This window comes from Podarcis gaigeae (genome assembly GCF_964106915.1).
Source record: "Podarcis gaigeae genome assembly, chromosome: 17".
NCBI classification, from domain to species: domain Eukaryota; kingdom Metazoa; phylum Chordata; class Lepidosauria; order Squamata; family Lacertidae; genus Podarcis; species Podarcis gaigeae.
Genome location: NC_139694.1, coordinates 10,875,583 through 10,900,764, shown reverse-complemented (window position 1 = coordinate 10,900,764; position 25,182 = coordinate 10,875,583). Strand labels below are relative to the sequence as shown.

The 25,182-nt window shown below is 43.4% G+C and overlaps 2 protein-coding genes across 3 annotated transcripts in view; one reads left to right on the top strand and one right to left on the bottom strand.

Moving 5' to 3' along the window:
* Positions 1–13,747, top strand: part of LOC310834835 (neuronal acetylcholine receptor subunit alpha-7-like) — a 110,331-nt gene extending 96,584 nt beyond the window's left edge. The window contains exons 9-10 of the mRNA XM_083719271.1: positions 3,581–3,690; positions 12,495–13,747. Coding sequence (XP_083575397.1) covers positions 3,581–3,690; positions 12,495–13,016 — 632 coding nt within the window. The 3' untranslated portion in view covers positions 13,017–13,747. The remainder of the gene's footprint in view (positions 1–3,580; positions 3,691–12,494) is intronic.
* Positions 13,748–14,629: 882 nt separating this feature from the next.
* Positions 14,630–25,182, bottom strand: part of DNAH6 (dynein axonemal heavy chain 6) — a 127,789-nt gene continuing 117,236 nt past the window's right edge. For both annotated transcript variants that reach the window (XM_083718044.1, XM_083718045.1), the window contains 5 exons: positions 24,455–24,640; positions 21,439–21,511; positions 20,332–20,483; positions 16,926–17,148; positions 14,630–15,238 (listed from right to left, as the gene is read on the bottom strand). In XM_083718044.1, the coding sequence (XP_083574170.1) occupies positions 15,135–15,238; positions 16,926–17,148; positions 20,332–20,483; positions 21,439–21,511; positions 24,455–24,640 (738 nt within the window). In that variant the 3' untranslated portion in view covers positions 14,630–15,134. The remainder of the gene's footprint in view (positions 15,239–16,925; positions 17,149–20,331; positions 20,484–21,438; positions 21,512–24,454; positions 24,641–25,182) is intronic.

Here is a 25,182-nt window from a genome sequence, read left to right as displayed (position 1 = left end):
TCCAAATTCAATTTCCTGACACATTTTGCAGGCCTGCGGTGTACTTTCCAAAGAATGAATCAGAGCAGAATAGAAATTCATTAGGCACTCTAGTTACAGCGGAGCTGGAGGAGCGACTCGCCCACCGCATTAGCACAAGGGGGTGAACTCCTTGTTTCTCTACATTAGCTGCAAACGTTAAAAGTTAATACCTCCAGCCGTGCAGGCAGATGGGGAGAGGGCAAATGCAAGCAGGGCTATCTGTACAGTGCTGTTGCAAATATGCAAGGTGTTGGGGCTTATCTGGATTAGAAACCTATGCCAGTTTTATGCCTGTGTAGCTCTTATGTTGTTGTTGTTGTTTAGTCGTTTAGTCGTGTCCGACTTTTCATGACCCCATGGACCAGAGCACACCAGGCACTTCTGTCTTCCACTGCCTCCTGCAGTTTGGTCAGACTCGAGAACACTGTCCAACCATCTTGTCCTCTGTCGTCCCCTTCTCCTTGTGCCCTCCATCCTTCCCAGCATCAGGGTCTTTTCCAGGGAGTCTTCTCTTCTCATGAGGTGGCCAAAGTATTGGAGCCTCAGCTTCACGATCTGTCCTTCCAGTGAGCACTCAGGGCCGATTTCCTTCAGAATGGAGAGGTTTGTTCTTCTTGCAGTCCATGGGACTCTCAAGAGTCTCCTCCAGGTAGCTCTTATGGCTTCCACCAAAAAAACTTGGGAAATGTAGTTTGGTTCAGGGTGCTGGGGATTGTTGCATTGTGAGGGGTAGACTACACTTCCCATAAAGCTTTAGATGTATGGTATCATGTTGCATTTAACATTGCTCTCAGGCTTGTGTTTCTTATTTAGGTGCTGCCTTTAATCCTTAAGGTCAAGATGGATTAAGACAGGCTTCCTCAAACTCGGCCCTCCAGATGTTTTTGGCCTACAACTCCCATGGTCCAGTGGTCAGGGATAATAGGGATTGTACAGTGGTACCTCAGGTTACATACGCTTCAGGTTACATACGCTTCAGGTTACAGACTCCGCTAACCCAGAAATATTACCTCGGGTTAAGAACTTTGCTTCAGGATGAGAACAGAAATTGTTCTCCGGCGGCACAGCGGCAGCAGGAGGCCCCATTAGCTAAAGTGGTGCTTCAGGTTAAGAACAATTTCAGGTTAAGAACGGACCTCTGGAACGAATTAAGTACTTAACCTGAGGTACCACTGTAGTCTCAAAACATCTGGAGGGCCGAGGTTGAGGAAGCCTGGATTAAGCAGTCTAATTCCTTGCAGGGGGCAAGGGGGGAAATAATAGGTAAGGGAGAAGAGAGAGAGGAAGGAGGGTTGCCACATGTCTTTTCGACTCTGACATCCCCTGCCATTTCCCTTGGTCTTCCAAGGGGTAGAGCAAATAATCTGAAGAGTTATGTGGTACCTCTTTCATTCTTCCCACCCTGTCAGATCTGCCCATTTGTATGCAGACATGTATGGTGTTGTGACTAGCATTTCTCAAGGGACAGCTGTTGTGAGGCTGTTGAATTCTGAACAATGTGTGATTCTGGCCTCTTATCTCTCTGGGCTCCATCAATGCCAGACCAGCTTTTGCAGCATTGTGAGAAGAAATTTCAGGAAAGAATTGAGGAACTGGCTGTGTTTGGGCACTGCTACAGTTTATTGTGAGAGGAACAAGCCTCGCCTCCTCCTGGGGTTTTCACACTTGTCCTCCTCCTTCCTCAGGTGCAAGTAGTACTGCAAGTAGTAGTTGATGATTAATCTCAGCTTCCATGTCATTTGTTTGACATATCATGGTTAATCATACCCATGAATAAACAAATAACGCTTCGGTCTTCCTTCCCTGGGGGGGGGGGTGTCTGTCTGAATCTGTATTTCATTCTGAATCCATGTTATGGGTTGTTGGACCACAATGAAGATTACTATTATCATGGTTAATTTCAACTATGGTTTGTTTGAAACAAGCCAACTCAAAGCCATAGTTTACAAAGCTGGCTTATTTCACTGAACTGTGGTTAGAGCTAACCACAGTTTAGGGTTAGAACGAAATGTTAAATTGTGCTTTATTGAAATCAGAAGTGAAAGTGGCCAAACTCATTGTCATGATGCACTGGAAGGGGGATTGCCCAGGGGTGGAGCATACGTCCGCGCTGCCCAGGCACGGGATAGCTGCTCGGGTGCATGGAGTGGCGCATGTACCCTACAGCTGGGGGTGAAGCGAGCCGCCGAAGGCGGAAATTCGGCGCACCACCTGCCCGTGACTGCCAAATGTCCCCGCCCCCCTCCAGTGAAGACATTCCTCTGCCCCTGGGGTTGCCTCAGTCCTGGGGAGGCCAGTAGGCTCATTTCTCACAAGATAAACTATAGCTTATTGTGGTGTTCAAATTTAGTCAATGCAGAGTTCTGACCTCTCTAATAAGGTATTATTTTTTTATAGGTTTCTCTCTCCTTTGGGAGTTGATATTAACATTGGGGCCACAATTCCATACACCTCAATTCTGTTTACCAGAGACAGCCTTTCTTTTCTGGTCTCTCCTCCAGTTAACAGGCTTGGGGGTATATCTTTTCTAAAATGTTGTTAGTGTGCTCATATGGTTCTTCAGAATCCAGCTTCCTCCCCAGGGCCACAACAAATTGAATTAAATCTATGAGTGGTGGTAGATAAATAGGGATAATTGGAGCAAAAAATTAATATATGCTGGTGCTGCTGAGTAAATCAATTCAGTGTACCAGAGGCAGAGATAAGCCTTCAGCAAAGTCCAAGTGCCTCGAACAGTGATCTCTCCTGGACAAATAAGCACACGTCAAATACACAATAGTGGGTTTTTACTTTCATTTGTGGAATATTAGAGAATACTGAAGACTAGGCAGCCTGTTTTATTCGTGTGGTGGAGGTTATTTGCATATTTTATTTTATTTTTACTGTAACTAATCACCTGACTCTGGGGGTAAATGAGTTTAAAAGGAAAAGCGATTTGCTAGTTCCACTGTGCGATCAGCTGCTAAAGTACAAACCTTCAAAGCATTTCTGGCTGCATGCGTGTTTCTCCCATGTTCAACCTATGGATGTCCACAATTATGGCAACGAGTACCTGAAGCAGGGTGGGTGGGGTGAACCTCAGGTGTGGTTGGTCAGGTGTACCTGCTACCATTAGGCAAGGCTAGTGGGGTACCTCCTTTTTTGCCTCACATTCCGCTCTCCCCATTTCCCCTTGTCCCGTCCCCATGAAATGAAGACAGGGCCACAAGTTGCCAACCTAAAGGCGAGGGCGCGCACACAGAATACATTGATACATTGTCTATATTCTGTAATTAGTGGTATAACACAACCACTTCGGAAAAGACTAAAAGAAGATGCATCCCGTTAAATTCAGGAAGCGTGTAGATATTTTGTTTCTAGCTTCTTCTTTTTAAAGCGTGTTAAATTGACAAATGTTTAATGGCTATAACTTTGCAATGCATGATACACTGCATATTCTTATGTCATTTACCGTGCTGTCAAGGCTGTAAAAATCCAACCAAGTTGCCAAGTGCTCTGGGAGCCCCCAAAGGCTAAGTAACTATTTGTTCTCTTCTCCCTCCCCTCTTTTAATGCACAGCACAATATTTTGCAAGCATCATGGTCATTGTCGGCTTATCTGTGGTGGTGACGGTTCTCGTTCTTCAGTTCCATCATCACGACCCTCAAGCTGGGAAGATGCCCCAATGGGTAAGTGCAAACAGATGAATCTCAAAAACATGCAGGCATAAATATATATAATTGTTTTGGAGGTGATAGAAAGAACAGAATATTTTAAAGAGAAGCTCACAATTCTGTCAAGGTGTCTCACATACGATATGCTCCCATTTGCTTTCGACTTTGGGACGCAGGTGGCGCTGTGGGTTAAAGCCTCAGTGCCTAGGACTTGCCGATCGAAAGGTCGGCGGTTCGAATCCCTGCGGCGGGGTGCGCTCCCGCTGCTCGGTCCCAGCGCCTGCCAACCTAGCAGTTTGAAAGCACCTCCGGGTGCAAGTAGATAAATAGGGACCGCTTACCAGCGGGAAGGTAAACGGCGTTTCCGTGTGCGGCTCTGGCTCGCCAGATGCAGCTTGTCACGCTGGCCACGTGACCCGGAAGTGTCTCCGGACAGCGCTGGCCCCTGGCCTCTTAAGTGAGATGGGCGCACAACCCCAGAGTCTGTCAAGACTGACCCGTACGGGCAGGGGTACCTTTACCTTTACCTTTAAGCCTGCACAATTTGTGACCCATCCAGAGTGTGTAGGCTTCTCGAAAAGCATGGATGGCAACTTGGCCACTTGAGTCCCTGGCTTATATTTATTTGCTTATTTGTAAAAGTATACATATGCCTCTCACTTACAAACCATTACAATAGCTTAATAGTTAGCCGCTTTCTGGTTTTAACATTTTTATAAGCTTTTGATTGTATGGTTTTATGTATCATGGTTGTAAACCACTCTTGTTATGATATTTTTAAATACAGTAGTATATAATTTTTTATATAAATAAGACATTTTAAAACAACATCTTGTTGTATCTGTCTGTCTCAAGAGACAATGAAGTGCACCTCCAGTGGTGAAATCAAACTTCCCTGGGGGCGCAACATGACGCAATCATTAAAATGACTGGCTACTCAAGGGAAATAAGAATAATAAAATTGTATACTGCCCTATACCCTGTGTGTTTCAGTGGAAATAAAATAGTTAGAAATTCTGTGCTTACAAGATTGCGGGGCCAGGCATTACCTTCCCAAAGCCTTGAGGATGCATTGAGATTCTGGCATTGCTGTCCTCGTGCAGTTCAGAATAGAGTGAATTTGGGATGGAATAGTAATTGGTACATGCAGGAGGCCTACATCATAAAGAGGATGTTCGCTTGTGGTCTGGAAGAGGTAGAAGGTAGACTCATCTCTGTAGCTGTGCAAAAGGGCGCCTCAACAGAATACTGAGAAGTTGCTTCGCTCATACAAACCAAGACGGCTGGAGGGACTGTTGCTCTTATGATTCCCATCACATCAGCACTGCTGTTCTCTTGCTAGGCTTCTTGTCGGCTGTGTTACCTGTCTCTTTCACAGGCCTTCCTGTAGCTCTTTGCTAGGTAAGAAAGACCTCCTAACAGATTCCCCATCGATGGAGGAGTATGAATTCTCTTCCTTGAAATTTGGTTCTCTGCCACTCTCATCTCAAAAGCTTCTCTTCCACTCATAAATAGTCTCTCCTACGGAGCCGAGAGCTGCCTTGATTTCATTTGTGTTTATAATGAATTGCATATTGTTCTGTGATTATTTTTCACCTTGAAAAATAACCGATTTTAAGAGGGATGGAGGAGCTGCCTCAAGAACAGCACTAACCAACAAAATCCCACTGCTTAATTAAGTGGCACTTGAGGTTAACCAGCATAAATTTTACCTGCAATGAATTTTTGCAAGGACATTCTGCAGTTTGCCTTGATGTTGGCTATTTCGTTTTAGCTATTAGCAGCTAATTAATTGCAGCAATTATGTACAGCTCTGTTAATTTGCATGTTGCCGGTTATATGGGTTGATTATAAAGTTCACTGCCCTGATCCAGCAAGAGAAAATAGGCATGCAAATAGTCGTGCAGGTGTATTATCCGGGGATCAAAAGTCCAATCTAGGGCTGGGATAATATTTTCTGAAATGGAGCTGGCCATCTGTTCAGCAGCAAGCAGGGGAATGGAATGAATCCCCCCTTTCCCACTTGCCCTGACTTTGAATTTAAATAATATTAACACCAATATTACAACAATGGCTGCCGGCAAAGGAGTGTAAATAGCATAGAAACAACATACTGCGAGGCCAAGTATAGAGGAGTGCCTAAAAAGTTGTTTGAATACATTGAATAATTGCATTTGCATTTGGTTATGTTCCAAAAAGGCAAGGAAGAAATAAGTAAATTTAGAAACTATATTGAACACTGGAAACATTGTATTTCAACAGATATTATAACAAGAATGTTTTAGAGAGGAATACTGTCGTTTTGAATGGTCTTTCATGGTTCCTCTGCTTTTTAAAAATAATTTGAAAGAATAATTAAAAGGATACGTAATGTCAGAAATCCCAGTATTGTTTCTAATTGGAATCCACTCAAGTTGCAAATCAAGTTTTAAGTTTGTTCAGGCTCTGTTCATTTTACAAATGGAACGTCTCAACTGGGTTGCCATTTTATCATCTACATGGTAAAGCATACATTTCTCTTGTGAAGCATACATTTTAAAATTGATTTAAAAAAATTTTTTGGAAATAGTGAGGGCTGTGTTCACTGTAGCGCTAAGCAGATTGCTCTGTCAGCACAGGGATTTCTTCTTATGCAACTGAACCGTCTCCAACTCTCCTTCCCTTACACATGCCCTAAATCTATTCTGCGGGTCCCCCATTCCCACAGATTTTTTTTTTGGGGGGGGAGAGCAGGGAATCCCCTTGTGCTAATCCTTGTACTAGGATAAAAACATAGTTTGACTAGAACTCTCCTTCCTCAAATTCATTTCAGCACTCATTCACATACAAAGGAAGTTAATTTTTTGTGTGCCTAACTAATCTCTAGGAACAATTTTTAATTTCAGTAGATCTTTATTTAACCTATGAGCTACATCTGTCCAGCTAAAATGAATGTTGTGCTAGTTTGTGCCCTTATTTATTATGGGAGGACTTGGTCAGCTGAGTATTTATACGGGGCCAATTTCTTGATCCTTTTGTGATTTTGTGGGTTCTAAAAAGTTGAAGGCACAGAGAGACTCAGGGCTCATCCATACTTGCCCTTGGCCCACGGCTTCCCCCTGGGGGAACCCATTTTTTGTGCTGAATCAGAGCCAACGTCAACTGGGTTTTCTCTGGATTGACGTTGGCTCCGATTTATCACTAAAGAGTGGGTTTTCTCAGGGAAAGGGAAAACCTTTCGGCCAGTGTCTAGAAAGCGTGGGATAAGCAGAAAGCTACTTGGAGCCATTCTTTCTAGTGGTAAATCAGGCCCTGTCAAAGAGAGTCACTAGTCTTGGGACTTTAGGTCCATGAGACAAATCCACTTTTTAAGCCTGTGGTGGTCCCCCCCCCTTCTCTTTTCAAGCCTGTAAAGTATGGATAACTTTTTAATTACAAGCTACGGACAGCTTTTTAATTACATAAATATCATTTCGAAGAATCAGTGACCTCATATTGTGCGGTTGCCCCAACAGTTGCTTCATCCCATATAATAAGTTCATTTCGTGTGTCAGCTTATAATATTTTGAAATTTTTTAACATTAAAAATTCACCACCAGGGCCACATTAGTGCTTTTTTATGCTTGTTCAATAGGCTCCATTGATGTCTTGGGAGCTGAATGCTATGATGCAATCAAGAGCTGCAGGCAGGAATGCCAAGAGTTATTCCTGTTGGTATCTATTACATGTCACTGCAGGAGGCCCTGTGGGAATCTGAGCAATAGCTTCTAGATAGCCTTTGGTTGTAGAGTTCATTTCAAAGTCACAGATGTTCTCTGAAAGTTCAGGAGCTAAACAGTCTGTTTACAGAGTCTCGTTTAAATTCGGAAGATAACTTTATTAGCTATTGTTGAACTTCCCAGTGAAGGACATCAGTGCTTAGTCCATGCTCCCAGATGCATACCATCTGGGTTTCCTTCCTTGTATTCACCTTGCAAACATGGGACTGAAACCCTGCAGGGAAAAGCTGTTTTGAAGGAGGTTTCACTAGGAGAGACCAAAAGTGAATCCAGTTCAGCATTCTGGTTCCAGATGTTTGGGTACTTCTGCAAAGCTTACCAGTGAAACAGTAAGTAAACAAGGGCTTCCTCTCTTGTTTGTCCCCAGCATCTGGTGATCTGTCAGGGCTAATAGTGCTTTCCTTCGTGAATTTGGTTGTGCATGTAGTAGTCAAACCTCGGTTGTCAAAGGAGGGAGAAAGGTTGTTTTCTGCTGCTCCAGAGAAGCGGACACGGAGCGATGGTTCCAAACTACAAGAAAGAAGATTCCACCTAAACATTAGGAAGAACTTCCTGATAGTAAGAGCTGTTTGACAGTGGAATTTGCTGCCAAGGAGTGTGGTGGAGTCTCCTTCTTTGGAGGTCTTTAAGCACAGGCTTGACAACCATATGTCAGGAGTGCTCTGATGGTGTTTCCTGCTTGGCAGGGGGTTGGACTCGATGGCCCTTGTGGTCTCTTCCAACTCTATGATTCTATGATTCTATGTAATCTGTTCCGGAAGCCCATTCGGCTTCCAAAATGTCTGACAACTGAGACACGGCTTCTGATTGGCTGCAGGAGCTTCCTGCACTCAAGTGGAAGCCTTGTCAGACATTCAGCTTCCAAAAAATGTTAGAAAACTGTAACACTCACTGCTGGGTTTTCGGCATTCGGGAGCCAAAATGTCCCAAAACAGGGGAACTGAGGTTTGGGAACTGAGGCTTGCGTGTACCTATTTCCCCTAACAACCAGTTGTAGGCACCCTGAGCCAAAAGTGGATCTAATCTAAATCTCCCTGTACTTCCAATTAACTGCCCCTACCTGATAAGTTGGGGATCAGGTCACCCCCTCTTTTATAGAGAATGTTTCATTCAGACCCTCCAAATACTTACAAGGCATTCACAAGTACAGTGGTACCTCGGGTTAAGTACTTAATTCGTTCCGGAGGTCCGTTCTTAACCTGAAACTGTTCTTAACCTGAAGCACCACTTTAGCTAATGAGGCCTCCCGCTGCCACCATGCCGTCGGAGCACGATTTCTGTTCTCATCCTGAAGCAAAATTCTTAACCCGAGGTACTATTTCTGGGTTAGCGGAGTCTGTAACCTGAAGCGTATGTAACCCGAGGTACCACTGTATTTAAAAAGGGAATTCTATTCTAATAAGGCAACCTCAAATCCCCTGGCAGCAGGGGTAGAGTCTATCATGAGCTCCAGCACAAATGATAGTGGCAGCAGTAGAATTTAAATGTATCACAGGATTTCCAGAGTTTTCTGAGAGAACCGAGCAACACCCATCGCTTCTTACAGCAACTTCAAATTGCCTAGAAAACAGGGAGAAACATCAGGATAGGAAAGAGAATGATTTGGGTGCTCGTGCTGCTGTGGTTGCAGAATGTCACACACAACAATGGGCCATTAAATCTTCCTCAGTTATTGTAAAATACTTCAAAGCACAATGCATAGGACAGCGGTTGCTAACTTCCAGTTCAGGGGCCTGATCCAGCATCCCAAGCACCTTCTCCCTTCTGGAGGAAGACGCCACTGATTTGGTGGTGGCAAAAATATATATATTTAAAAGTAGGCATAGTCCTAGGATGGGCAGAGCCAAATGCACTGATGCGGGTACACAATGCCCTCCCTACTGGGCCATCAGATCCATCATTTGATGAGTAGAGGGCGACAGTAACTTCATCCTGATCATCAGCTGACCTTCATAGGTGAGCTGAGGAGGAGGGGCTATGTTCTTGTACGTGTTATATGCCTGTGTAGCAGAAAGAGTGGAGGTCACAACCATTACTAGCATTTGGCTACCCTGGAAGACTAGCCAGGGGTGAATCTGGTCCTCAGGTCAAAAAAGGTTAGACACCACCACCACTTGTCATAAGAAAACAAGAAAAGGATTTATGTAAGTCTCTACCCAAGGAAGATTTTAAATTTACATAGGGTAGATAACTTCTAACCCAAAGTGGTGTCTTTTGACCAAATTGTTTATAAAGATACAGCTGCCTTTGTCATATGGCTGATCTTCACAAAGGCGATTTCCCCTCCTTCTTGTTTTAAATTCTCTACTTACAACATGGCACTGTTTGAGGGAAAAAGCAAGTTGAAAGCTCACATGGATCTTTGGATTCTGGCCAGTATGTGGGTTTGCATTTATTGGACATAAACATCATTAGCGACATTTACTCCAATTATTAGTGAGATAATGATTCACCTCGGGCATTTTTTACAAAGCCTACCCTCCAGGTAATGATTACATAAGCTTGAGTAGGTATGGCATTCGATAAGTATGTAATTTGTCTTCTCTGTTGCTAGAAATCGCCCTTATTCCATAACACAATTTTTTAAAAATTGTAGTTTCTTTGTGTGTGCTGAGGTTAGACAATTGTTATATATGCAGTAGGGTTAGGGAAATTTCTCAAATAATTTAGATGCAGTATCAAAGTATGGTTCACTTATTTGGATTGCTGCTTCTTGTTCCATTGCGATCTGTAGGAGTAAAAAAGATTCAAGCCCGAGAGCACTTTTGATATAGATCAGAAAAAAGATCAGTAGAACTGAATTCACTCGCTTCATCAATCAATGCGTGCCAATAGAGCCTTTGAGAAAGGCCATACCTTTATCCTTCAGTATCAGGCTAGAGCTTCTATTAATCTGAGCTCTAAAGAGACCCAATCCTTTGGCCATTTTCTGTTGTTGTGAAGATCCAGTATTCTGGGCTACTTTATTAATAGTGTGGAGCAGGGACTGAAAACAAGCACCCATCCCTTTTAAAATCCTTTATACTTGGTGTAATGGCCTCATTTCTGCATTTCCTAGCAGTCTTCACGGTATCTTCCAAGCACACAGGAAATGACCCACTCCCCTCCCTCCTAGTGCTCCTATCTACCAGGAATAGATTGAAAACAATCTCCCAGTCCTCACCTTTTCTTTCACCTACCTGAATGCTTGAAAGGTGTCAGTGGCCTGTTATCCCAGGTACTTCTCTTCACCCGTGTGGAACCTGCCAGGTACCAAATTCTGCCTCTAGAGGTATGCCTAGTTTCAAATAACAGATTGGGGGATCTCCTATCAACCCACCTCCTTAGTTGCAAAGGGTTCAAACTGGGAATTACTCCATGGAAAAAATTGTCATCTTCTGAACATAACGATGGATCCTTGCTTCCTGCAAGCAAGTTTAAGGTTCTATTGTAATACTAGGGTTAAACCAGAGATGGGGGCAGGGGCACACATGCAAGCCCCACTCGCAACACCCCCAGATATTACTTCTGGTAAATGAGCCACCATAGTCGCTAGAGAGTCATTAAAATTTGTGTCCCGGGCTTTTTAGACTCATCTACACATGTAAGGGATGCGGGTGGCGCTGTGGTCTAAACCACTGGGCCTTAGGGCTTGCTGATTCGAAGGTTGGCGGTTCAAATCCCTGCGAAGGGGTGAGCTCCCGTTGCTTGGTCCCAGCTCCTGCCAACTGAGCAGTTCAAAAGCACACCAGTGCAAGTAGATAAATAGGTACCACTCTGGCGGGAAGGTAAACGGCATTTACGTGTGCTGCTCTGGTTTTGCCAGAAGTGGCTTAATCATGCTGGCCACATGACCCGGGAAAACTGTCGGTGGACAAACGTCGGCTCCCTCAGCCAGCAAAGAGAGATGAGCACCGCAACCCCAGAGTCGTACACGACTGGGCTTAACTGTCAGGGGTACCTTTACCCATGTACTATCTGAAACCACAGGGGATCGTTGGATGTGAAATATATTGGCATTATTTTCAGCTCTCCTACCCCACTATGGCAGACTCTTTTCTCATGAAGCTCCTATTGGCCAAGCAGGTTTTCAGAACTATTTATTAACATGGGACTCTAATCCTGCTGGCAGACTGAACACTGGGAAAAAGGGTTGCCAGAACTTCCGCCCCATGTCTTCTCTCTTTGCCCATTCCCAAGGGAAACTTGCAAAGTAGAAGCAGCAGCCACAGGCTAATGTCACATGGGGGTATAGTACAACATTTTGTTTCTCTATTGCATTTATTCGAATGCCAAAACTATTGGTTTGAGGTAAGCAATTAAAATTCAAGGCTAGGTCCTTACCGGTGAGAGATATTTGTCTAGTTGTGTCAGGAAACTATTCTTCAAGCGAGAGATCCCTCTTCATGGTTGATATGTAGTTGATTAATCTAATTTCCCTTGGGGCTGGACACAAGGTCCCACTTTCCAAGCTTTTTTGATTCAAGTAGCTCTCAACAAAGCATGAGGTTCCTCAAACAAGATACTCAATAGAGATGGTGTAATCTGTTATTATACAAGTTACCAGAGAAATCTATACCACTATCACCTACATGAGATAATCCAAGAGACTTTCTTTATAAATAGAATACTCCTTCACACTGCTATACATTAAAGGATTAAGACTGATAACAGTTCAGCCCTGTTTAAATTCTTTGACTTCAATAATTTAATCACTTTCCGGTAGTTAAGTTTCTTAACCAATTTTAATTTCTTGTAAGTACTCAATAGAGACTGCTTCCACTACAACTATAAAAAGAGCTCTTGCAATGCACCTGAGGCATCTATTTTCCAGATTAGTGGCCTGAAACATAAAAGTCTAGTAGAAGCACAGTTAATACAAAAATTGTTTTTTCCTGACATCTTTGTTTCATTCTAGATAGTCATGATCTATGACGCGTCATACAGAAATTTATAGAATGGCAAAATCCCTTTGCAAAACACATTTCCCCTGATGCTTCTTGGTGCAATTAGTATTTCTTGTAAAGTTGGTCTTTCAAAGCTTCTGAGAAATGTGCTGATAGTTTCTGTATTTTTTTTCAGGTTCGTGTAGTTCTGCTGAACTGGTGTGCTTGGTTTTTGAGAATGAAAAAACCTGGTGAGAGCTTAAGACCCCTTTCTTGCAAATACAGCCACTCTAGACACCAGTCAAGTGTCAGCAGCGTAGAAATGAATGTCTTACCAGGACACCAATCTAGCAATGGCAACGTGATCTACAGCTACCATGTCATGGAAAACCCTTGCTGCCCACAGAACAGTGATATGAGCGATAAGGGTGGGAAAGGTCCCAGTTCTTCACCTGAAGATGCCGAGCTTACTCAAAGGAAAGTTTTAATGGACACTATCCCAGTGATTGTGAAAATCCTGGAAGAAGTTCAGTTCATTGCAGCCCGTTTCCGAAAACAGGACGAAGGGGAAGAAATCTGCAGTGAATGGAAGTTTGCTGCTGCTGTCATAGACAGATTGTGCCTCGTGGCGTTTTCACTCTTTGCCATCATCTGCACGCTCACAATACTAATGTCTGCTCCGAATTTCATTGAAGCTGTTACAAAAGATTTTACATAAGGATCTCAGAAACCAACAGAAAGCTCCCAAAGGTTATTGGGGATTACGAATTGATGCCATTAATTTTGTTAAACAATGAGATTTTAAAATTGGGAAGTGCACTTTGTGTGCCGACTTCAATAAAGGAAAGGAGTTGGAATGAATTTCAGCATCCAGTTGTCTCCCCCAATATTAGAGATTACAAGGTACAGGATTAAAGTACCTGGCTCTGTTACTTGTTTTGTAAACAGTGTCCTCTCCCTGTACTCGTGGTCATGATCTCTGATAAATATTAGATGAAACCTGATATACGACATATGCGTTGCCAAGTAATTAGTCAAGTATAAGTGCTACTAGGAAAACACTCGTGAACATTTTGCTGCATTTGTAAATCTCTCCTTAAACACGTTATTTGCTGTCATTTCCTTAAACACGTTATGTGTCATTTTCAATATCTTTGTTTGCATCTTGACGCAAAGTTCATCTATGGTAATGTATCACTTTTGCCTTGAATGATATTGCGGTTTGCCAAATAAATGGCGAGTTTTAGCTTTTATCACCATTGTGATACGTTTTTCAGTGCCCAACATACTCATAGGAATGACAACTTATCACCTTTCCCTAAGTTAAGCATTAAAGCCGCAAATGTGTTTGTATACATAATCAAATTTCATTAAATTGTATTGGTCTAATGCTTATTTATTCTAGCCTGTTAGGATGTACATAGTCCCAAACGTTTAGAAAACATAATGTGTATCACTTGCTGGATTGAGAATGATCGTTATTCAGATGCCTACATGAACATGCACCTGATTATGTGTATCTGAGCAAAGGTTTGGATGCACATGAAATGCCCTTGTGTAAGGAACTATTTGTCATAGACTGCAATGTGTAAGGCAGCATTCAGCTGACCTATAAGCCCATTAAGATGGTGGAGAGCTCTACTGCTGAAAGCTATAGCTACTGCAGAGGAGAGCAATCCAAACCCATGATCTGCAGTACTTGGGAGAGGAGGTTGGTCCCAGCCCTCCCTGACTCCACTGGCTCCGTTTGTGGGGGAGCACAGTGGTGAGGAGCACCGCAAGGCACCCACCAACATGGCAGGAAGGTGGTATTCCTGCTACTGGAACGTCCCGGAATGGATCCTGAGCCAGCCCTACTGCTGTCATGTGGCAACAATGTGTCCAAGTTGGGCCTCTTAGATGTGCCAGCCTTTAAACTGGCACAGGCATGGGACATTTCCCCCTCTCCTCCCCCTGCTTTCCATTCTGGCCAGTGTGAGTGGCAGGGCAGCACCAGCCCTGCCACTACCAGCCCCAGATGTCAGGACTGCAGCCTAAAATATTTTCTCATGACATCAGTCACCTGATAAGGGCTTCGGATGACCAGATACTGATGTGACAATTGTCATCATCATATGATGAGTTGACACTCTTATGCCATGTGCCTTCTATACAGGGAAGAACAAGGTTTATACAAACATGAGTACAGTAAAGGAGTTTGTTATTATTGAATCTATTGTAGAATGTAACATTTCCCTATTTTTTGCAAGCTGCCAAGTCATATTGAAAATAGAGACAAGCAAGCATTGCTTATTTCCTTCCCCTCCCAATAACTATTATGGTGTGCACGTGTGTGTGAAAAGGAAACGTTTATTGCATAAATTTTTCAGACAAAATGGAATTAGCCATTCAATTGCCGATTGCATTTTTTTCTCTTAGAAACTTTCCCCATTATAAGCAATTTGCATTCGCAAAGAAACCAAGATATAAAAGCTTACAGGACAGGATTCACAATGTTATCCCTTTGATGCAAAGCATGTTTCTTCATTTGAAACATGCACATACTATAGGAGTAGGCTTAAAAAAAAAGAAAAAAAGGTACTACAGATGCATAAAATATTGAAGCAGTAAATGAAAAGCAAAGGAGAGCAGTGGGAAATGAACACTACATCCAACTTATTCATGAAGTCTAATGCAAATAAAAAATCAATTGAAAGGGAGGAACAGTTCTGACAGTGTGGTTATATAGCATACCAATGCGATGAGCACGACACTGATGTAACTTTACAACTCTGCACCTGCCATATGGTGTGAGGACAATGTAGACTTATGCTGGTGGACAGCAACCATGTCCCAACTATTCGTTCAGCTGGCAAAGCAACGCAGAGCCCTTGGAGATCCAATAGTCACTTGGCCTTTTGGAAGGCAGTAAGACGGTGACCACAAAATTGGTGGAATGACCTAATTCAAAAAGTAACAAGAACTTTGTTACCATGTGTCCACTGGCTCTAAAGCTAGTAACCATTAAAACCTGTATAAAGTACAGTACATGAAATATGGAATAAGTAGTTCAACTCAGTTATTCCATTAAGACTGAATGCAACCTGAATATAAGGGCTAGGATACCAACAGACCAACCAAATTTTCTGTCCCCTTCCATCTTACCAGTGGTCTTCCCTCCACTCCCTGGCGGTGGTGTGCTTTGGTGGCAAAGTGCAAAAGGGCAGGCTTCCTCCTTCGCCTCTTCGGTGCCTGGTGCCTTGCATAGCTGTGCGTAAGGCCAAAGCAGTCCCTGGGGAATGCAGTTTTCCCAGGGGTTGGTGCAACACCAGAAGCCCCTCCTTTCCCTGCTATGGCTTGTCTGCAACCTTCCCAGGGAAACCAACAATATTTGGGTGCCCCTGGGAAAGCACGTTTCCCAGCATTCTGGAAACCAGGGACAGCGGCAAAAGGGACATACACAGAAGTAAATGCACCCTAATAATCCCACTCCCACCACGGCTACAGTAGCCACAGAGGAGAAGGGGTGGGAAGAGAGAGCACAGTGCCAGCCAGGGAGGTCTCTTTCCCTGTCAAGTGAGTGGCCACGGTGGCAGCAATTGCCAACTAAGAGAGTTTAGGATATGAAACTCAGAAGCTCACTAAACTCTATGCGGCTATTATGAGAAAATGTAGGTTACACGCTGTCAGGGGTTCAGAAGGAGAGACACAGGAGGGGGAGCAAATGGAGAGTGAGGAGGAGGAGTACGAGGGGGGCGCAGGCAGTGACAGTGGCCAGAGTTATTCCACAAGCCTCTCTAGCGAATCGGAGGACTCACAGAAGGGAGCGCCGGTGGCCAGAGCGAAGGGGGCTCCAGGGGGGAAGCCCCAGGAGGAAGGGGCTAGCGGGGAGTCCCTGAGCAGCAGTTGGAAATCAGGACCAGCTTCTCCACCAAAGCGCAGTGGGGAGGGGGAGTCCCAGGAGCCGGGACCAGTGTCCTCACCACCAGAGGGAGGAGAGGAGTCAGGTTTGGCTACGCCCACATCAGGAAGCGGGGAAACGGTCAGAAGGAAAGTCACCGGCTGGGCGCGCGCGCCAAGTTCAAATGTACAGGAGCGTGGCACAGCGGGGAGCCCGGGAAGGGAGCCAGGTCCTAAAGCCCGCCGGAGGGAGGGGCAAGACTCAGGAGGCTCAGCGTCAGAGGAGTCCAGGAAGGAGGGAACCCCAGAGGGCAGAAGGACCCAGCGAAGGAAAGAACAGCGTAGGAGGTGGAGCCGGGCTAGAATCTTAAACTGGTGTGGGTGGAGCAGTGAGTCAGAGGGGACTTAGCCGGTCTAGCGTCGAGACGTGGGTCTGCGCGCCCAGAGCTTGGAAATGGAAACTAAACTTTAATAAAGACTTTTGTATATAACATCCACTGGGCGTTGGTCCTCTGTGAGCTGGGACCTAGCGGCAGTCCTGACACACGCTTTTGACCATAGCTGCCAGCCCCAATTTTGATCGAGCCGAGAAGCTCACCCTAATATTTTAAATTACTTAAGAGCCACGGCCTACTTGTAATAGCTCAGATGAGTTCATGTCTGGAGCGTCCACACATACAGATTTTTCTTACTATGTACAAAACTAAAATTATATGCTTCCCATCATTTTCATCAAAGAAATAGTTACCTGTGGTGGACAGTGTTCCTGCTCTTGCTCCCGTTTTATAGAGTGGCGCGTGATATAGAGATGGGTCTGGCTCATAATTCTGATGCGGCTCAAAATGCACTACCGGCAACACAGGGTTCATCTGCCTAGGCAAGGCATCTTCAATAACCATCTCCTCATCATCCCAGCGACTGGCATCCATAAACATGCCATGGACCAACACACCATCTTCAGGAGAGGGCAGCTGGAAGAAGTATTAAGAGGTGGGGGGGGGGGAAACCCACACGACTCAAGTCTAGTAGCCGACAAAAATAAACTTAATTATAAAAGCTGATCTAACTATTCACCTCTTGGCAATAACATGCTCCCTTTTTGTAAGAACTTACACATTTATTTATTATATACAGGGTGAGTCTTTTAAAAGAGGCCAGTGGAACATGTGTACTCTGTGTCCACAGGGCCTCTTTTAAAGGACTCACCGTGTGTGTGTGTGTGTGTGTGTATACATACACATATATACACACATATATATGTATATATATATATATATATATATATATATATATATATATATATATATATGCTTTCGTAGATTTTCACGGGTACAGGAATGCAGGTTTTGGTGTCCTCGGGTGTCTTCCCGTGTAAAAGTTGGGGTGTCTAGGCGACGTTTCGACGAGGTCTCACTCGTCATCTTCAGGCTGGTGCTTTCGGCTTCTTGTTACTGGAACAGAGCGGGATCTCAATGTTTGAGTTCCTATAAATACTGTAGAGGGGGTGTGGTGTCTAGCCTCCAATGTTCTGGGCAGAGAGGAAGTTCCCAGGCTAGTGTGCCTTTTCTTCTTTTGTTCCTTAATTACTTGAGAGATACCTTGAGTGATTTCTTGAGTGATATCCTGAGTACCACTTAGGTGGGTCATTAGGTGTGGATTAGTTGCTAAAGTCTTTGTGTCTTGACCTCTTGAACTTTGTGAAGAGTTTTCCTGAGAAGATGGCTGTATTGCACTTAGTTGTGCTTTGGCTTGGCTTCGTGTATAGGGGCGAGCTGTGGTTTTGTGGCTTGTGTCAGCCAGATCTGTGTAGGGATTGCAGGGGGGTGCAGCATCCGGAGGTGCCACCATGGATTGGCTACTGGATGGTGTCAGTAATTCATCTGTGGAGAGGGTCTGGGTTTGGGTCTGGTGTGGTTGATTGGTGTTGGCGTTCTGTGTGCCTCTGGATCTGGTGTCAGTTTTTGTGGGGAGGGCTAATTTCCAGATGTCTGGCAAGCGGGATGTGTCGTCACGCTTGTTCATGTTGTGAGGGTGTTTCTCTATCTCGATGGCTTCCATGATTATTCTCTTGTGGTGATGTTCCGTGTTAAAGAGCAATTTGGAATCTGCAAAATTAATTTCGTGTCCTGTTTCTTTCATGTGTTGGAAAAGAGAGGAAGTTTTTTCTCTAGACACCACACCCCCTCTACAGTATTTATAGGAACTCAAACATTGAGATCCCGCTCTGTTCCAGTAACAAGAAGCCGAAAGCACCAGCCTGAAGATGACGAGTGAGACCTCGTCGAAACGTCGCCTAGACACCCCAACTTTTACACGGGAAGACACCCGAGGACACCAAAACCTGCATTCCTGTACCCGTGAAAATCTACGAAAGCATATATATATATATATATATATATATATAAAACCTCTGAGTAGTTCACAATTAATAGAAAACTATCATTAAAAACTAGGAGCTAAAAACAATTCAAATCAACAGCAGACTAAAAAGAGATTGAAACACTTCAACATATGCGTGGATAAGGTGACCCCATATATAAACTGGTCCCAAGCCAACTGGGCTTTGTATACCAGTAACAACACCTTGAACCTGACCCAGTAACAAACTGGCAGCCAGCGCTGATCCCAGAGCAGAGGTGTCATATGCTAATAGGGTCTCGCTCCTCTTGGCAACATCCTGCACTAACTGCATTTCCCAGGTCAAGCGCAAGGGGAGCCTGGGATGGCTCACAAAGATACAATACGTGGACTCTCCTTCACTGGAGGTTTTTAAGCAGAGTTCTGATGGCCATCTGTCAATGATTCTTTACTTGCAATGATTCTTTACCTCTGCATTGCAGGAGGTTGGACTTAATGACCTTTGGGGTTCCTTTCCGACTTTACAATTCTACTGAGAACACCCTATATCTGGTCCCCATTCTTCCTATTTGTCCTGTTCCTATTCCTAGTATTCTTACTACTGGGATCACACGTAGGGCCCCCTCCCCCATATTTCTTGTGATAAATGGGGGGCGGGAAGCAACAGAAATTTAAATTACACTAGATACATTCTGTTGTTCTTTAAATATAATTCTGAGGATTACTGATGCTGGAGAAATCCATTGTAAATATCCTATTACATCCATTTCCTTTAGTTTGCCCACTTGACCCCCACTGTGGCACAGACAAGAGTCTGTTGTGAAAGCTATTCAACTTAGTTCTCAACATTTATTTTTTTAAAAAAACAATGCACACATCATAGGAAAAATAAATGTGCAAATTGCTTTGAGATATATTTTAATTGCTTTTCTTGTTTCTGAAGTGTTGTTTCTTGCCAAGGCAGCCTATATGCGCTAAAACTGCAGTCTTAAGCATGTCTACCAATAAGTAAATCCCATGGAATTAAGTGAGGCTTAATCCCAGGTAAATGGGGGTAGGATATGAACCTTAACCTGCTTTCTGTTGTGAATTTTCAAAAACAATAGAAAGCATCAATCATATTTTTTTTTCCACATGGAAAAGAAGGGATCACTTTGGTTGCCTTTGGATTTTATTTGTCCTCCTCAGTTAAAATTCTACCCTTTGGGACAAACTGGGGAGAATCATCTGGGCATGACTGCTCATTTTAGACCCTCTGAGATATGTGTTTTAAAATTAAAATTCCTTCCCCCAAACAAGTTTATACTAATGGTGAAATCAAAGCAGCATGAGTCGTCGTCGTCTTCTTCTCTGGCGACCACTCATAGCCGAGTAAGACTGTCTTCCATGACTGTGAGGCAGCATGAGTGGCTACAATCCCAACCCTATTTTACATGGGAGCAAGCAGAGCTGAATTCAGTGGGACTTACTTCTAAGCAGTTATGATTAGGTTTGCAGCTATAGTTCAGCCATTAACTACGTCATTAACTTGTGTGACAAAGCCTCATTGTTTTTGCTGAAAAAGACGATTCACTAATTTTTAAATGGAGCACACAGAGTGAATGTAAGTATCTGCTGATGGCTGAGATATATATATTTCCGCATCAGTGGTGACAAAACAAAACACAGACTTGTGAAAATTCCAGATGAAAGTGTGAATGAATATCAAAACAGATTGAGGCATGTTCTGAAGACCCAGAATAATATATTCTTTCTTTGTAATCGAATATTGTTCACAAACACAGGAACTTAAGTACCTCAGCATCCATTGGCAAGTCGTGTCCAAACGGACAAAACTTTGAAGCTTCTGCAACTTGCATTTGATCTCGATAGACAGGGATCATGTTATAACTAAAGCTAAGCTCATCAATTGGCAAGTTATATTTTCGAGCATGATTCTGAAGAGTACCTGAAAAATATAAGAGGGGCACGTTTTAAAAGTAACAACAGTAATTATTCAGGGAGAGACTAACTAGAATTTAGGATAGCATTCACAGAAAAGAAAAGCATTAGCACATTTATTACTAGAAACCAAACCAAAATAGTAGCTGATTGTTTAATTTCCATACTTTCAAACTTTTTTCATAGAACACTGAATCATTATAAACCACTATGCTGAAGTAACTGCAATTAAACAAAGAAAAGATGAAAGCATACTATTTTGGAACAGAGCACATAAATGCTTATTATGGCTTATTAGTTCACTCAAAATTGCTGCATTCACATTTTTATTTAATTTTCTTATTACTTTTAAAATTCAGAACACAAAATACAATAAAGAGTCATTCATATTAACATTAGAATTCAAAGACAATTCAAATGGAGATATTATTTTCCTGCTTGTTCTATATATGAATGTCCAATTCAAATAAGAGGATGTGTGTTGCATTTAGCTAACTTTTGCCCAGAATAGATCCTTTAAAATTAATGGGCCTAAATTAGTAAGGGGCACTAATTTCAATGACTCTGCTCTGAGTAAATGTTAGTTGAATACAATTACATAAGTGCAAAGAAACAGTCTCTCTTACACACATTTGTTGTTGGATGGGAATCCAATGTACCCAAGTGTTCCATTTTAACAAATAAAATCTATTTGATCAGCTGTTTGGATTCCTCTGCAAAAGTTTGATGGATTCAATCTCTTCCCCACTACCTACGTCAGAAAAAGACTATAGTTGGCACATCCTTGACAGCTCCATGCAGTCTTTAGGGTCTTCCTCTGCAAAAGTTTGTTTGTACTTCTGCAAATCATCTTGAGGTTTCCTTAAATCTGCGGGTACCTCCTGTGCTATATATGTGTGGTACTGTTTTGATGCAGTCATTGTGCCAGAATATCAGAAACAGAGGGAATAGTGAAGATTTACCTGTCAAAAATCCTTGTGGAAAAAAGAATCCAGAGATCCAGAATGATTTAGGCTTGCCTCTTTTGAGCCAGAACTAGGAAAACACACACAACAGATGATAGATATATACTAGGCATAAAATCTGACATTCCATTTAACTCGCTAAAACCAAGGATTGACCTCAGTTCATTTGCATTGATGGACAGCAGAAATGGGTTTAGCTAGAATTCCAGTCCTCCATCTAAGTGGATATGACTTTAATTTTTTTTTAAAAAATAATAATTACTTTTGGCCCCAATCCAGAAAACCTTGAGTGCATCAGAAGGCGGCTCACTAATGGCTGCAGTTGTGGTTTTCACATATTGATTTGAGCTAAAGGCAACTCTCATGAAGATCAGAAGCCAATGGACCCTGCATTTCCTAGGAAACTGGAGTTGTAAAGGGCTTCTGAAGCCGATTCTTTTAGGTGGGAAGATGTGGCCCAGCCTTAACCCAGCACACTCTTTTCTACCCCTGTCTGATCATCTGATAGTATACCCTCCCATCAGATGTCAGAGAGATAAAAGAACTACACAACTTTTAGAAGACACCTGAAGGCAGCCCTGTATCAAGTTTTTAATATTTGACATTTGTTATTATTTTGCTGCCCAGAGTAGATGGGGAAACCCAGACAGATAGGTGGGGAATAAATAAAAAAATTATTATTATTATTATTATTATTATTACATAGTATCAAACAACAGCAGTCACAAATGCACACATTAAGATGCCTTTTGCCCTTTTAATTCCACTGTGAATTCTTTCTCCGCCCGCACGAACGTATCTATATGGTAATCAGAGGTGGGTTTCCAGGGTTTCCATTGGTGGCAGGTCACTTATGCATATGCATGTGCACATATGCAAACAGCCCCCTGCCCCCCACAAACTTGCCAACACACACACACACACACACACACACACACACACACGAAGGCAGCAGGGAAGAGGAAAACATTCAACAGGCAGAGCTTCCATTATGTGCCTCCCCCCATATCAGTTAACTGGTGCTGGGTAGAGCTGATTGGCACATTTCTTCCTAGTGTCCGTCAGCTAGGTTGTGGCCAGGGCATCTCAGTGGTTCCACTGTGCACGTTCCCTGCTCCTCAGCTGACTGGGCTGGGAATCACACTCTCCTCTCCCTATTGAACATCTGTTTGGCGAGCTGAGAGGAGCACAACTGCAACGGGGAGGAAGATCCATGGGGAGTCATCCTCTTGCATCATCCTCCCCATGTAAATAGAACTCTGTGCTAAGGGAAGAATGGGATACAGGTGAATTGGGGGTGGGCAAACAGACAGGCTGGAGGGAAGGCCTGCGGAAGCTGCATGTAGCCCAGGAGCTGTAGGTTGTTCACATGTGCTGCTAAGTAACTAGCTAATCCAATCAGGAGGAGCAATAGCGCAATTACTCTCAACCCTGCATTGTGAAGAATGTTACGATATGGAAGCAACGCAGCTGCAAACTGGTAGCTTGAAAACATCACATGATGGGAATGTTGGGACTGTCTGTGGGAAACAGTGGGACAGTCAGTTCACAGGGCAATGCACCGGAATTTGCTCAGAGTGTAATTTGAGACCTTCCTCTTGTGTATGTACAGGAAGTACAGGAAGTCTTTGTTACTTGATTGATGAAGTTTGAAGAGTACAGACACGTTTTCTGTAATGCTGAAGAGACAGAAATAAAAGCATGTAAATACGTTTCTGTCTATCTCCTTTCCCTGCCGGGGGAGCAGGAGAGAGTGGGTGTGCTCTTCCCATGCTGGGAAGAAACGCCTATCGAGACCTAGCCTAGATCTTGCTGGGGAATGCAGCCAGGGAGGTCAACTAGAGACCAAGCCGGGTGCCTGGGAGAGTTGCCAGTTTCTCCCGATATGGGCTTGATTTCCAACAAAGAACGCCAAGAATGGGGAATACTGGCTTCACTTCGCAAATTGTTCCCTGGTTTGTTTGTTTGCTGTGACTCATATTTGGCAGCAGCACTTATTAATTCAAGTGAGAAGGGAGCCAAGTTGCAATAAATGGGGAAGGCCTGCATTTTTCACATGGTTTTCTATTATTCCACTCATTAGTGTTTATATTCTTTGTATGGTGTTTCCCCCTTATCTCTTCTTCTTAATAAACTAGCCTATGGCCTTCATTCCTTCAACACTTCAATTGCCTGAAGGTCCTTGCTTTTTTAGCTGATGCTGTTCATTCCTTCTTCCTAGTTCTTATGCCTGAAATTCCCCTGTAAAACACCCACACGGGGCCAACTCTCTCAGGTTCTTCAAAGCCCTTGCTAAAAAAGACTTTGCTCCAATCCCTTAGTCCTTCATCCCATAAAGAAATGAAGCCAAAGCACATGTAAGTGTCTATTCTTGTTCTTACACTTGTTTTTCTCCCCTTGTTCTACTCAGTTAAAATTTAGGGGATGTCACAGCAATTCCCTCTCCTCGGCAAACACCTCCCTGAATCTCCAATGGAAATGGAACTACCAAGAGGGACCTGTCTGCTGATCTTAATACCCAAGAGCATTTGAATGGAAGGAGATGGTCTTTCATAAATTTGGGGCCTAAGTCATATAGGGCTTTAAACCCTGGTGTGAGAGCCTTGAATTGGCCCCAGAAATGAACTGCAGCTGTTTTAAAGCAGGGATTATACAAGTTCCAAATCAAACCCCAGGCAGTATTCTGCATTTTGGATCTAATTTCAGTTTGTTGGCCCCTATGCAGCTGCCTCCAGGTAACAGTCTAGCACCTCAGCCGCCTCTCCTGATTGAGAGGGAACAGAGCTGCAAAAGCTACTCAGGGCATGAACCTGGTTTTTGCTTGTATTTTGTAAAGCTATATTATTGGGTGTAACAAGAATAATTAATGTGTGCCATTTTATGTGCCAGCTTTTGAGACAGGGTTTCCAAATGAAAGGACTTGCTTTCGTAATATCCCCCACACTTGAAAGATCAAGGTCAGCTCTGAACCCTAAAATTACTCTAGCCCTTAACCAACAGCATTTATACTTACTTCTACAAAAGCCGTCCTTAGCACGAGATCTTTGACCCATCCTCCTAAAGGTTTCAGTGATGGGTAGGCTGCATTGGCCCACAGGGATGGAACCTGGTTGTTAAGAAAGCTGTGGTACACTCTCTCCATTTCTTCCGACATCACGACGAATCCTGCAATAGCTTTGTTAAGCGTTTGTAGAGAGGTCTGGAAGTTAAACAATGATAGTGTGTTTTATCGTGCCATGGAAAACCAAGGCCTCTTATGACAGCCCAATCAGGCTCATAATGGCACTCTCTCTTTGCTTTTGCTGCAGGCAATCCTCCAGCAGGAGGCTGCTTCATTCCTCCTTCCCTTCCACAGCAGGAGAAGGAAGAGGAGAAGGAGTTGTGACGCGCTCAGTTCTGCACTTCGCCTCTGCACTTTTGGAACATTGAGGGGCCCATGGATATAGCCAGGATTTTTGTTAGGGGGACAGAACCTCAGTTAGTTAAGCATTTTTATTGATTTAGGAGGGCACGGAAGCTGCCCTTACTGTAACAACTTCATGATGAGTACAGGCACCTTTTTTTCTAGAAGAAAAGCACTGCTAGGAGAAAACTGATGGCTTTTTTGGAAATGCAAAACCCACAGGCCTAACACTGATTAATTTTATACCAAAGGCACGGGAACTAGTTACACATCTTGTCCCCAAATACTTCAGCCAAATGGAGGTATTGGGGATTACCTGTAATCAAACACTACACAAA